At 46.1% G+C, this 15118-nt stretch overlaps 1 protein-coding gene across 7 annotated transcripts in view; it reads left to right on the top strand.

Annotated features, from left to right (window-relative positions):
• The window catches only part of OSBPL10 (oxysterol binding protein like 10), a 322317-nt gene that overhangs the window by 241600 nt on the left and 65599 nt on the right, over positions 1–15118 (top strand). For all 7 annotated transcript variants that reach the window (XR_011250795.1, XR_011250794.1, XM_069561309.1 and 4 more), the window contains one exon: positions 10691–10851. Coding sequence is in view for 5 of the 7 variants with exons in the window: in XM_069561309.1 (XP_069417410.1) it covers positions 10691–10851 (161 nt within the window). In the remaining 2 variants the exon portion in view is untranslated. The remainder of the gene's footprint in view (positions 1–10690; positions 10852–15118) is intronic.

Below are 15118 nucleotides of genomic sequence, written 5' to 3'. Positions count from 1 at the left end.
TTTCGTTCCAAATTCTTTCTCTGGGGTTTTTAAGGGCTGGAGGGATGAAGCTTGAGGTCGAATTTCAGATGTGGTGAGAGGTTGAAGTGGGGACTGTCTGTGGGGGACGCGGGAGACCGCGCAATGTCCTGGACACTACCCCACCCACCCTGCTGCCTCCTGGGGGAGTGGTCGTCCTGTCCTTTCCTGGACCTGACTCCATTGTCCGTCCACCCTTCCTTTTAGCCGTTTTTACTGGGGAACTTGGCTGAAGGTTGGAGAATAGAGCATGAAGCATCATAAAGGTTATTGTGTTTCTTTGTCTTCCTAACCCTTTCCAAAGTTACATTCCATGTAACATGGCCCTTTGGATTTTGAAACATTCTGCACATGTCTTTTAAATCTGTGCCAGCACATTTAGGGGAAAAAAGGTGGAATTACATCCTTATCCAAAGCATCGTAGTTGCCTGCAGTTAAAACAGAATTCCAGGATCTCAAGCTAATGGAATGGAAGAACCTGGTGACCCCAGGAGTGTCATCTCAAAATGCATTTGTTAAGAACCTCAGGGCTCTTTGGGTTGATAGGGACAGTAGCAGCCTGACTCCTGCTGATAAAAACTTAATGGTTATATCCAAGGAGTGCCAGACTGGGTTGATGGAAATCAAAATCTCATTAAAGCGAACCTCTATCAGGCCTTCCTCCAGAGCAGCAGTCCCCAGCCTTTTGGGCACCAGGAACCGGCTTTGTGAAAGACACTTTTTCCAGGGACCGGAAGTTGGGGGATGGTTTCTGGATGATTCAAGTGAATTCATTTATTGCTCACTTTATTTCTAATCTAATGCCATGACTGATCTGACAGGAGGTACCAGTCTGTGGCCCAGAGGTTGGGGACCCCAGCTCTAGAGTTTCAAGGGGCAGGGGGTGGGGGTGGGGCGCAGATCGCTCGGCATAGCCGATATCTGTAGGCACTGTTCATGAAGTCTCTTTGCTTTCTGATCCTTCTACACTGATTTTCTTTTTTCCTTCTGACCCTCTTCGGAATCAAAACCTACTCTGTGATCTCACGGCATCTTCTGTAGCTTCTTGTTGCATCTTCTGGGGAACCTGGCAGCTCTAGAGCCTTTGTCTGAAGATGTTGCTCCCCGACCTCAATTTCATTTCAAACAGAGCGACTGGACCAAGGTGGAGATTACTTGAGTTCTCATCTGTGCCCACCTGCACATTTCAGGCTCGGGTCCCATCTCCGATGTTACCTCTGAGATAATTCAGGGCTGAAATGCTTCATCTAACTTCTGTTTATGGAGAGGTTTGTAGCTAAAATTTATAAAGGAACTTGGCTTCTTGGTCCAGGCTTATGTCCCCTGGTTCTCCTCTGTCCTGGTGACTGAATCTTCTCCAGCATTTTGATAGAGGCAGATGCGTGATGGGATAGGGCAGGTGGGCATCTGGTTTCCTGAGTCCAGATATGTGCCTCTGATTTTCCACGGTGTGACAAGTCAGGGCTGCACCAGAGCTGGAGACAGCTGGGCTGCTTGGGAGTCTGCACTGGAGGGGGATTCCAGACCTTAAGGTGGTCTAGCGGGGCAGAGCAGTCTGCTGCCTGTGCTTCTGGGGAAGTTCCTCACCTGATCAGGGAACATGATTCAAAGGCAGCACAGACACCTGTGATCAGACCAGCACATTCTAGTGCACTGTGAGAGCTGGCTACCGCCTTATGGTGGGTGCAGGACATGCTGGGAGAGAACACTGGGGTTAGAGCTGCTGGAGTGGGGTGGCAGAGGAATCCCCATGGATAATGCTCATGCCGTTGGACATGAATCAGGGCTAGAGACCAAGACACATGTAATTGAAGAGAGGGGAACCGGAGCAGAACTTAATATGCACTTCTTAACTTGCCCTTCCAGTAACTTTTTCTTTTAAGATTTATAAGGATTGTTGGTTAATAAGCCAGTTGCATTGGTTCCTGCTATTTTGGGGTCTGGCCAAAAGGGTCAAACAGATGAGACTTTTTTCTTTTGGCTGCACCACACAGCATGTAGAAACCAGTTCCCTCATCAGGGTTTGAACTCAGTTCAGTTCAGTTCAGTCGCTCAGTCATGTCCAACTCTTTGTGACCCCATGAATTGCAGCACGCCAGGCCTCCCTGTCCATCACCATCTCCCGGAGTTCACTCAGACTCACATCCATCGAGTCCGTGATGCCATCCAGCCATCTCATCCTGGGTCGTCTCTTTCTCCTCCTGCCCCCAATCCCTCCCAGCATCAGAGTCTTTTCCAATGAGTCAACTCTTCACATGAGGTGGCCAAAGTACTGGAGTTTCAGCTTCAGCATCATTCCTTCCAAAGAAATCGCAGGGCTGAACTCCTTCAGAATGGACTGGTTGGATCTCCTTGCAGTCCAAGGGACCCTCAAGAGTCTTCTCCAACACCACAGTTCAAACGCATCAATTCTTCAGCACTCAGCCTTCTTCACAGTCCCAACTCTCACATCCATACATGACCACAGGAAAAACCATAGCCTTGACTAGACGGACCTTAGTCAGCAAAGTAATGTCTCTGCTTTTGAATATACTATCTAGGTTGGTCATAACTTTTCTTCCAAGGAGTAGGAGTCTTTTAATTTCATGGCTGCAATCACCATCTGCAGTGATTTTGGAGCCCCCCAAAAATAAAGTCTGACACTGTTTCTACTGTTTCCCCATCTATTTCCCATGAAGTGATGGGACTGGATGCCATGATCTTCGTTTTCTGAATGTTGAGCTTTAAGCCAACTTTTTCACTCTCCTCTTTCACTTTCATCAAGAGGCTTTTCAGCTCCTCTTCACTTTCTGCCATAAGGATGGTGTCATCTGCATATCTGAGGTTATTGATATTTCTCCTGGCAATCTTGATTCCAGCTTGTGTTTCTTCCAGTCCAGCATTTCTCATGATGTATTCTGCATAGAAGTTAAAGAAGCAGGGTGACAATAAACAGCCTTGTCGTACTCCTTTTCCTATTTGGAACCAGTCTGTTGTTCCATGTCCAGTTCTAACTGTTGCTTCCTGACCTGCATACAGATTTCTCAAGAGGCAGGTTAGGTGGTCTGGTATTCCCATCTCTTTCAGAATTTTCCACAGTTTATTGTGATCCACACAAAGGCTTTGGCATAGTCAATGAAGCAGAAATAGATGTTTTTCTGGAATTCTCTTGCTTTTTCCATGATCCAGCGGATGTTGGCAATTTGATCTCTGGTTCCTCTGCCTTGTCTAAAACCAGCTTGAACATCAGGGAGTTGCTCTCAGGCCTCCTGTATTGGAAGTGTGGAGTCTTAACCACTGGGCCATCAGGAAAGTCCTGGTGAGATTATTGTAGGGTCTTTTCTGGGCTTTTCCCACTTGTTGACTTCTTTCTTCTGTTCTGCTTCAGTTTTTCCCAGAAACATCTTCAGATTCTTAACTTTCGTCCCTTTTCCCCACTCAGACCTTCTTCCCCCTCTGGCCCTACAGTGTCTTATCTTTTCTCTGCCTCTCTCTGTCCTTTCCTGACACCGCTTCTGGTCGCAGCGCATCCCATTTAAGTCACCTTCCCTTATTTTGTGATAAAAAGTCAAGATAGAAATGTGATGATCCTTTCAGTAAGCAGCATACTGGGAAACACTACCATTGCAGAATCTTTCTGATGGGCAGTTTTATTTATTTACTTTTTTACAGCGGTCAAAACAGATTGATTGGCAGTTCCTCCATAAAGAAAGCCGTCAGATCCTACCATACCAGCTTTTCATCGTAAATACACCCTATGTTTTCCCCATGTTTGTAAACGTCAGTCTTACTCATTTGGGGAAAGCCCTCTCAGATTGACTGCACCCCGGAGGCGGGAGTTCACTGTGTTACAGGAACAGTGGGGGGCTTTCCAGTGCCTCCCCTGTCACTGGCGTCTGTTTCGGCAGAGACATCACAGCGCTGGTGTGGGTACTGCAGCCTCCAGAGCTCCAGCAAGGGGTAAGCTGAGGCCAAGAGCAGAGTCAGACAGTCCCACAGTCAGAGCTTTAAGCCCGTGGTTAAATCTTCCATAGCTTTCTTTCTGCTTCTGGTTGGTTAAGAGAACCAGAAAGTTATTTCCCCCGCCCCCTGTTTCTTGGGTTTCCTGTGTCTACTAAGGTGTGTTGTGTGAGGAGCTGCAGGCATGCGTCAAAACCTGGTGTAAGCACTGGTTTGCAAATTGGTGAACGCCTGACCCATTGCCTTCCTCCTCTCTCCTGCTGGATCATCTCTGACGGTCTGCCATGCAGGAGCTTTAGGGTGGACTGGAAAGTGAAAGGTAATTGACATACGACCAGCAGGCTACGGTCAGCAGCCACGTGGTGATGTTAGAGCCTGGTTTTCTTTGCGTTTGTACTTGCTGGTATGTCTGTGATCATCTTTCTGTCGTAGACCTTCTGAGTCACTTTCTATAGGTGAGGCGTTTTTTCTCACCTGTCCAACGCATCCGTAGTAACACCTACGATGAGCCTTTGTGCCACTAAGGAAAAGGTGCCAATTAAACTACGCCACATTGTGGAGCAGAAGATGAGCTCCAATTTCAGAGATGTTAAAATGTGAAAATTGGTGTGTCTTTGGATTAATGAAATCTGGTTTAGACTTGTGTTTTGTTTTACGACACAATCTTGAGAATTTGTCTTTCAGACACATCATGCAGGCCAGTTATTTTTTTTTCCTTGCCCTGCTGTGTGTTTTTCTGTTAGTCTCCATCACGCTTTTTGCCTCTGTGTTTCTGTGCTGCTTTTCTTGTTTCCTCTCATTTTGCTACACAGGCTGTGTTTCCTTTTCTATAGCATTTTGGGGGAAAATATGTATATAAATTATAGTAGTGGCTGTACTGCAATCTTCATAAAGATTCATTGACTTGTATTATTGTAATTGTCAGAATCAAGAATGACACATTGTATAGAGTGATGAAGACGAAATATTTTAATTTCCTTTTTTTCCTCAGTAGACGTCCCAATTTTTTATTAAAATATACGAGATATTATCAGTATTTTAATATTAATTTAATACTCAATTATGTGTAGTAATGATTAAATCTCTTTAGAGGAATGTTGACTTAATAGTGGTGCTTCAAGAAGTATTTAAATTCCGTTCCAGGGCTAGGACGGGGTGTGATGAGTGGAACACCTACTGTGAGCATGAGTTTAATGGTACCAAAGTCATTGAGATAAATGATGTTTTAATGCAATATCTTTAAACCGAAATTAATGCAAAAAAGTCCAGGATGGACAAAATATCAAAATCTTAAAGATAGGGCTTGACTGGGAGAGGCAACTGAGTCCTTTAAGACATTTTTTTGTTTTGACACTAATTTTGATTTAAACAATATTGCATGAACGTGTCATTTATCTTGATTACTGTCTTGGTGCCTCTTTAAATTTTACCCAGAGGCAAGTGCCTTTTCCCTCCCGAGTCCCAGCCCTGCTCAGCCTTGCGTTCAGCTGGGTTCATCGCTCATTGCCACTCCTTTCACACAGCTTCTCCAGTCTTGAGCTCTTTATCCTGCTGCTTGTCTTCATGTGTTGGGATATGTCCTCAAGTCATTTTTTTCCCAGAAAGTGGGATATGTTCTGAGTCCCTGCAGTGGTGCTCAGAAGGCATAGAGGGTAGAGTTTGAGAGTCTGGGCTCTGGGCACAGGTGGCCTGGGTGTTCATCTGCCATTTACTCCTGACACTTACTGGCTCTGCATGCCTCTTTGCTTATCTGTCAAGAGGTAAGTCCTAGGACTTACCTCATGGGTCATCATTAGAATTAGATGAGTTAACACACAAAAATTCCATCTGATAGGGACTTGCCTGGTGGTCCAGTGGTAAAGACTCTTCGCTCCCAGTGTGGGGGTCCAGGTTTGATCCCTGACTGGAGAACTAGATTCAGTATGCTGCAACTGGGAGTTTGCATGCCACAACTAAAGGTGCTGCAAATAAAAGAGGAGGAAGAAGAAGATCCTGCATGCCGCAAATAAGGCCCGGCCCAGCCAAATAAATTAATATTAAATAATAATTTTAAAAAGAAGATTTTTTGTATAGTAGTCCTTGGCACCTAGCAAGAGCTCAACAAATGCTGACTGTTTTCAGCAGAGGAAAGATAATTTGTCTGAAGACAAGCATTATCTTTCCAGCCCCTGCACCCACCCGGAAATATGTAGATATTCATTTACATTCTTCTCTTCATCTGTCGTCTTTTGGCATTTAGCGTTGCGGCAAAAGCCAAGACTTTCCTCTTGATTTTTTTTTTTAATTAAAAAGTGTTGCCAAACTTCATGAGCCAGGCATTCATCAAACTCTTCTATTTTTGTGTGTGCTTGACATTTCAGTAAGAAAAAAACCTAAGAAAATATTGAAAGCTGTATCTAGGTATGAGTCTTTTCTGATTGGTTCTGCTGGACTGTGGTGGGCTGTTTTCACAGGACCCGTAAGCCACTCTTCCTCTCCGGCTGTGTGTTGCTTTACTCCTGTTACTGTTTATTGGTTTTGTTCCATCTGTCCCACTGATCTCTTTCAGCTTAAAGGTCCCTGCCCTGTATCTTCTGTCTTTAAGACAGTCCCTATTATTATTATTTATTTTTGTCTGCACTAGCTGTTTGTCGCTGTGCACAGGCTCTCTCTGGTTGCAGTGAGTGGGGGCCAGCCTCTAGCTGTGGTTTGCAGGCTTCTCACTGTGGCGGCTTCTCCTGCTACAGAGTACGGGCTCTGGAGCACTGGCTCAGTAGCTGCGGTGCGTGGTCTTACTTGCTCCATGGCGTGCGGAATCTTCCTGGACTAGGGATCGAACACATGACCCCTACATTGGTAGATGGCTTCTTAGTCTCTGGACCACCAGGGAAGGCCTGAATCTTCTGTCTTATTGCTGACCCTTGTGCCCTTGGCAGCTGCTTGACTTTCTACAGTGTTGATTCAGTTTTAACCTTGTTTCAATACTGAAACCTTGTTTCAGTATTAACCTTCAGTTCAGTTCTGTCGCTCAGTCGTGTCCAACTCTTTGTGACCCCATGAATCGCAGCACGCCAGGCCTCCCTGTCCATCACCAACTCCCGGAGTTCACTGAAACTCATGTCCATCGAGTCAGTGATGCCATCCAGCCATGTCATCCTGGGTCATCCCCTTCTCCTCCTGCCCCCAATCCCTCCCAGCATCAGAGTCTTTTCCAATGAGTCAACTCTTTGCATGAGGTGGCCAAAGTACTGGAGCTTCAGCTTTAGCATCATTCCTTCCAAGGAAATCCCAGGGCTGATCTCCTTCAGAATGGACTGGTTGGATCTCCTTGCAGTCCAAGGGACTCTCAAGAGTCTTCTCCAACACCACAGTTCAAAAGCATCAATTCTTTGGCACTCAGCCTTCTTCACAGTCCAACTCACATCCATACATGACCACTGGAAAAACCATAGCCTTGACTAGACGAACCTTTGTTGGCAAAGTAATGTCTCTGCTTTTGAGTATACTATCTAGGTTGGTCATAACTCTTCTGCCAGGGAGTAAGCGTCTTTTAATTTCATGGCTACAATCACCATCTGCAGTGATTTTGAAGCCCCGAAAAATAGTCTGACACTGTTTCCACTGTTTCCCCATCTATTTCCCGTGAAGTGATGGGACCAGATGCCATGATCTTTGTTTTCTGAATGTTGAGCTTTAAGCCAACTTTTTCACTCTCCTGTTAACCTTAAGTCTGCTAATTAAGCCAACATTATGGCTTTATTTCCTCATAATAATCCCTCCTGCCTCCATCTCTCTCTTCACCTCAGCCTGTTTTCTTCTTCTGCCTTGGGGTTCTCATTTCATAGTGGTCACTTTATTTTGTATTGTTTCAAGGATACACCTCTCCTGATGTTTTCTCTGACACCTTACCATTAGAGTAAATTTCAGAGATATAGTGTTCCTCTCAGCCTTCTGAGTATCCTTCTCAGGATACTGTTTCTTTTCTCAAGCACTGTAGAGTTGTTTAAAAACCAACAAACGAACAACAACAAAAAAAAACAGTGGAAACTTTAGAATTAGCTGGCTGCACTCAGTTTAGATGATCCCAATTTTATTGGCAGCATCCAAAGCATCACAGTCAGGAGCCAGTTGGACATATGCCACCTTCTCTCCATCAGGCCTGATGAGGGTATTGACCTTGGCCATGTTGATGTCATAGAACATCTTCACAGCCTGTTTAATCGGGTCCTTGTTGGCCTTGACATCCACAGTGAACACCAGGTGTGCTGTGCCTTCTGTTATCTTCGCGGCTGACTCGCTGGTTGAGGGGGAACTTGATGGCATAGTGGTCAAACTTGTTTCCTCCAGGGGCACTCTTCTGAGGATATCTGGGCTCCCTCCTGAGCCACAGTATTTTGGGCCATTGGAAGATGAGTAATGTATGGATCATCTTCTTTTTTCGTTTTATGGCCGTGGATGCCTTTAATCACTGCTCTCTTGGCCTTTCAAGGTCTTTGCTTTGGCTTCCGCTTTGGGAAGGGCTGGAGCTGAGAGGAAGAAAGAAAATGAGGGTGCAGGGGCCCCTGCTACCGATGTTCACTGCAGAATTGATCAATTTATACAGCCTTTTTCATTCACTCTTAGAATTTCCCTCCTTTATCCTCACACAATGTAGGTCTATGCAGACTCCCCCCCAGTGACTGGGGATCAGAGCGGCTGGACTGGTCTGAGGTGGGCTTCTCTCCTGTCCTCACTCGCTGGGCTTTAATGCTCGGAGTCTGTGGACTGTGCAAAAAACTGCATTTCCCAGCGTGCATTGCCACCTCCCCTTCCTGTCCTGGTCTTTGCTGAGTTTTTAGGGAGAAGAGGAAGGCAGACAATAAATGAATGCACAGGTTGAGTTCAGTTCAGTCACTCAGTCGTGTCCAGCTGTTTGTGACCCCATGGACTGGAGCTCCGGCCATCTCCCGGAGCTTGCTCGGACTCACGTCCATCGAGTTGGTGATGCCGTCCAGCCATCTCATCCTCTGTTGTCCCCTTCTCCTCCTGCCTTCAATCTTTCCCAGCATCAGGGTCTTTTCTGAGGAGTCAGTTTTTTGCATCAGGTGGCCAAAGGATTGGAGAGTGAGTTCAGGTAGCACTAAGGGCCGGAAGACAGTGAAACAACTCTTCCCAATATATTGGGGTGGAGGGGAGCCTGTGGCGTGCTGCCTTGCCCAGCATGGTCCTGGGCAGGGGGCCTGAGTGAGAGCCGGTTGAGTCGATCCCTGGATTTATGTGGGAGACCTCCTCCACCAGGTAGATGAAGGAAGGATGTCAGTCTTAGCAGGGAAATAGTGCCCACCAAGACCCTCATTACTTTGAGGAGCTTGAAAAAACGTAGCCTTGCTTGGGCATTGTGAGCAGCAGGGGGAGAAGAGCAGGTGGCGGGCAGCGTCTGAGCGCTGAAGGGCGACTGAGCCCTTCTTCGTGTGAGCCAGTCTGCATGAGCCACCCTTCCCTGACTTGCTCACTCCTGCTCCCAGGCTGAGGACGGAATCCCCGCTTCAGCTGAGTGTGAGGCTAGCTCTTCTTCTAATGGCAGGACTGCGGTGGGGTATAGAAATCTGCCTCCAGGTACTTCCTGCCCCCTTAGGAAGCATATAAAACTATTCTACAGTAACCCATGACTCTTAGGAAGGTCGGGGATGCCCTGGTGACTCAGTGCTTAAGGAACCCGCCTGCCAGTGCAGGAGCCACAGGAAACCCAGGTTCCATCCCTGGGTCAGGGAAACCCCCTGGAGGAAGGCATGGCAACCCACTCCAGTATTCTTGCCTGGAGAATCCCAGGGACAGAGGAGCCTGGCAGTCTGCAGTTCGTGGGGTCGCAAAGAGTCAGGCACAACTGAGCATATACGCTTACAAAGGTTAGTATTAGAGTTAGAAAGGCTTTCTTGTTCTTAAGGATCTAGGGAAGATTAGAAAAATGCTTTACAGGGAATTCGCTGGCAGTCCAGTGGTTGGGACTCTTGATTCTGCTGCTGGAGGCCTGGGTTCAATCCCTGATAATGGCACTAAGATCCTGCCAGCCATGTGGCATGGCCAAATAAAGAGAGAAGGAAAACCAGCATTTTATAAACACCAATCTGGTAACCCCAGAAGTGTTTTTGCTGTTATGGCATGACCACATCTGTCTTCAGTGATGTGGCTTCTTGACTTCTGCCGCGCTGGCTGCATCGCATGGCTGTGGGCTTGTGACATCATCACACTGCAGATGTCTTTTCTCAGCTCTGGTCGTCAAACTGCACTCAAACTGCATTTTGAGCAGCCTGTCTCTGATAAAATTCTACGTTGTTTTTATTGTTTATTTTTTGCCCACATCGTGCAGAATCTTTCCTGACCAGGGATCGAACTTATGCCCCCTGCCTTGGGAACTACGGGACCGCCAGGGGAGTCCTCGACTTTTGTTTTTTTATTGTAAATATTTTAAAGTATTTTTAAACAGATAAAAAAAAGTAATAAAAACACCCTTAAGGAAATGTGGCAAATTTGTTTTTGTCCAAGAATGGGGAGAGACACAGCCTATGGTGATTCTGATATGGTCATTATGCAGAGACCTGTTTATGAATAGATGATCTGAATCTACACTTCAGTGCACTGAATCAACTGAAATCCACCACCGTCCACTTAAAGCTGGGCCCACGTCACTTTGGGCTTCTTATCTAGTGTGATTCTTCTTGAGCTCTAAATGTTGGATTTGGAAAATGCTTGGCATCATCCTTGGTCTTTATTTCAGAAAGCATCCTGGGATGGCACGGGCCCAAGTCGCACTCCACAGAGCAGCTGAAAAATGGGACACTTGGCTCCTTGCCATCAGCCAGCGCCAGCATCACCTGGGCCATTTTACCCAACTCCACGGAGGACGAGCAAGCCTTCCCGCCAGAGCCAGAGCCAGAGGTAAGCCGCCTGTCCTCTCTAGCACCGTGTACAGCTTGTGTTAGTGCTTGCTGGGAAAGAGAGTAATTATATTTGTAACTTGCTCATCTCAGGATTTTAAGAGGAGACCAGCGATAAAATGGAAGCATCACTCGGGGAGACAAAATCACCCCCGAGCACGCCTGTTCTGCTGCCTGGCAGCTGCCGTGGGCGAATTATGATGCAACCGATGGGGAATCTCCTATTTTCACTGAAATGGAAGTTATCTTCATATTGAGCAGGAGAGATTCTAACACACCCACGGACGTGACGCCTGTTGACATGATGGGAGCAGTTACAATATATTATATCACTCCCTAAAATAGTGGCTTCTTTGTGTTGGTTGTGCTAATACCGTGAGCGCCTGCCTTCCACGCTCACTCCCCGCATGCTACAGGACCGGGCGAGCCCACGGGCAGTGGCTGGGGCTCTTCCAGGTGCTGCATTGCAGCCCAGGTCCAGGGACGAGCAGCTCTGTCGACCTTAGCAGCCAGCCAGACCCCCACAGGCTCCCCGGGCCCTGTGACCTGCCTGCACGATGCTCCTGGCCGCTGAGTGGCAGCTGGAGAGAAGCCAAATGCAGCCTGCCTTTTGTTCGTTTCTCCCGTGTCACGAGTGAATTTCTGTTTTCTCTGTTTGTTTGGATGCACGTTTCCTGTTGACATGATCTCGTGAACTGGGCTGGGACCTACTGTAACCATGTGTTAGAGGTAGTTCTTCATTTCAGTTGAAATCACTTTGGCTTCAGAATTATAGAACAAGATCTATTTTGTAAGGGTGCAAGCCCCAAAGCGGCATCTTGGATCAAATGGTCTTGGTCCTCCATTGGCATTTTTCTCCCAGCTTCACGTGGTTCTTTTCTCCAAGGGTGACTAAAGGGCCTAGGTCTTCCAGAGGCAGGGTTAGCCTGCCCACAGAGTATTTCATCAGCATCTGTAAGGTGACTTCACAGATGATGAAATGATAGGGGATGTGAGATTTTGAAAGGCCTTTGCCTCTGGCCGTGCACCGAGTTTCAGGTGGGGAACCCTTGCAGCTGACATGTAGTTGCCTCACAAGGTAAGTTGGCAGCTGAGAGGATGATTGGAGCTTGGCATTGGGTAGCTCTTTTGAGAGCCTTGGGTGGGGTCACGTTTGAGGAGGGGTACTTCGCTGCTAAGGGGCTGAGAACTCCAGTCCCTTCCATTCCATTGGGAAAGAAGCTTTGGGACTTCACACCATAATACACATACTTAACACTTGCTCTAGAAAGAAATGAAAAGAGAAATTCTTAGATCTTCAGAAATAATTGTTTAAATCCTGTGCACAGCAGCATCACGGAAACCCTAGCAGACTGTCATCTAATAAGCTTTTAAAAAAAAGATTTTATTTATTTATTGAAGTTTAGTTGATTTATAGTGGGTTAATTTGTGCTGTACAGCAAAGTGATTCAGTTATACATAATCTTTTTATAAAATGTTCTTTTCCATTATGCTTTATCACAGGATATTGAATATATCAGTAGTCCCTTGTGCTATACAGGGTTGTAAGATCTTGTTGGTTATCCATTCCATAAAAGAGTTTGCATCTGCCAACACCAACCTCCCAGTCTCTCAGTTCCCAGTAGCCCCGGCTTGCCGACTACAAGTCTGTTCTCTGTGCCCATGAGTCTGTTTGTGAGAGGTTCGTTTGTATCATATTTTAGATTGCACAGGTCGGTGATATCCTATGGTATTTGTATTTCTCCTTCTGACTTACTTCACTTAATGTAATAATCTCTAGTTGTGTGTGTGTGTGTATATATAATTATAATTTATATATCATGGAATACTAGTCAGCCTTAAAGAATGAGCAACATGGATGCAGCTAGAGGTTATCACACATACACACGTGTGTGTGTGTCTGTGGTGTGTGTATCCTTTCTGCATTCATCTGTCAATGGATATTTAGGCTGTTTCCATGAACACTGGGTTGCAGGTATTTGAATTAGAGCCATGTCTGGATATATGCCTAGGAGTGAGATAGCTGGATCATGTGGTAATTCTGTTTTTAGTTTTTTTTTGAGGAACCTCAGTAGTGTTTTCCACTGTGACTGCACCAGCTTACATTCCAAACAACAGTGTAGGAGGGTTCCCTTTTCTCTACATCTTCTCTAGCATTTGTTATTTGTAGACTTTTTAAAGATAGTCATTCTGACCAGTGTGAGGTGGTACTTCGTGGTAGTTTTGATTTGCATTTCTTTAATAATTAGCTTACTCCTTGGAAGGAAAGTTATGACCAACCTAGACAGCATATTAAAAAGCAGAGACATTACTTTGTCAATAAAGGTCTGTCTCGTCAAGGCTATGGTTTTTCCAGTAGTCATGTATGCATGTGAGAGTTGGACTATAAAGAAAGCTGAGCGCCAAAGAATTGATGCTTTCGAACTGTGGTTTTTGAAAAGACTGTTGAGAGTCCCTTGGACTGCAAGGAGATCCAACCACTCCATCCTAAAGGAGATCAGTCCTGAGTGTTCATTGGAAGGACTGACATTGAAGCTGAAACTCCAATACTTTGGCCACCTGATGCGAAGAGCTGACTCATCTGAAAAGACCCTGATGCTGGGAAAGATTGCGGGCTGGAGGAGAAGGGGATGATAGAGGATGAGATGGTTGGATGGCATCACCGACTCAGTGGACATGAGTTTGGGTGAACTCCATGAGTTGGTGATTTACAGGGAGGCCTGGCGTCCACGGGGTCCCCAAGAGTCAGACCATGACTGAGAGAGTGAACTGAACTGAATAATTAGTGGCCTTGAGCCTCTCTTCATGTTCCTGTAGGCCGTCTCTGTGTTCTAGGAGAAATGTCTGTTTGGTAACCTAATTAGCTGATTATCAGGGCTGCTGGCATTCCACATTCTGAGTTCTTCCCTGCCTGTGTGCTGCTTTCCCATGGGTGCTTCCTGTAACTCCAAAGTTTGAGAGATCTGGTTTTTTTTAAAACATAAAGTTATTGCCCACTTTGCTTTCCGGTCAGTAGCACAGGCAGACGATAGTATATCATTATCCCTATGAAATAACTAGCTCCGAAGTTCAACTTAAATATACCTTGAAGGAGAAGCACTCAGGAGAACTTCCCCCCCTGAAGTTAGGGACAATCATTAATTTCTTGTTGTCACTTTTGCCCTTATTCTTTTTGTGGGCCCAGTAGGAGATATTGTCTGGTAATCCCTTATGGCAGGCAAGACTTACGGGTTGTGATGTGGGTGTGATGGTTTTCTGAGAAGGAAGGATTAAGAGTTCTTTTGCAAAGCCTTCCCTCATTTTTTCCAGTAACGCCTCTGGTAGATGATTTTTGCAACCCAAACAGCTAGTGTTGGCTGGACGCTGTTTTTATTTTAGGCCATTGTGCTTTGTCTTTGGTTGTTGTGAGGACTGAAGAAGCTAGCGTCAGCCACCCAATAGTGTTCTTGTCAGAAAAAGGATGTTTTCATTGTCTCCCTTTGGTATAATTTTGGAGAAACAACCCCAGAAGAAGTGAAGTGAAATTCCTGAAGGCGAAAAAGTTCCTTATGAGAATGTTCCTTATCCCTTATGATACTGAGAATATAGTTACTAAGTGGGTGGTCACTGGGAGACTAGGAATTGTAGCTATTGTGATGCTTTAGACAAATATGTTCTTCTGGCTTATTGTTGTGATCATGTTCGGTCTTTAGGAGCGTAAGTTAGGGTATAAACACTCCGATGTATATTTATGGTGTTTATTTTATTATTTTTTGGCCATATTGTATGGCACTCGGGATCTTTATTCCCCCGCCAGGGATTGAACCCATGCCCTCTGAAGTGGAAGTGCAGGATCTCTGGACCACCAGGAAAGTCCCTGTTCGTGCCTTTTTATGCCATCAAGGAATTCAGTTCAGTTCAGTCGCTCAGTTGTGTCCAACTCTTTGCGACCCCATGAATCGCAGCACGCCAGGCCTCCCTGTTCATCACCAACTCCCGGAGTTCACTCAGATTCACGTCCATCGAGTCAGCGATGCCATCCAGCCATCTCATCCTCTGTCGTCCCCTTCTCCTCCTGCCCCCAATTCCTCCCAGCATCAAAGTCTTTTCCAATGAGTCAACTCTTCCCATGAGGTGGCCAAAGTACATCAAGCAATTAACTCAATCCAATTCCCATCTGACACAGACTGGCATCCTCCAAGTCAGTTCTGATGCTGTCCACCGGGAGGGTGCACCAGATCGTACAGGGGAAGGGCTCAGACTGTGAGACTGAGCCCCGCCTTCCACCA

This window comes from Ovis canadensis, chromosome 19 (genome assembly GCF_042477335.2).
Source record: "Ovis canadensis isolate MfBH-ARS-UI-01 breed Bighorn chromosome 19, ARS-UI_OviCan_v2, whole genome shotgun sequence".
Taxonomy (NCBI): Eukaryota; Metazoa; Chordata; class Mammalia; order Artiodactyla; family Bovidae; genus Ovis; species Ovis canadensis.
This window is presented reverse-complemented; position numbering and strand designations above follow the sequence as displayed.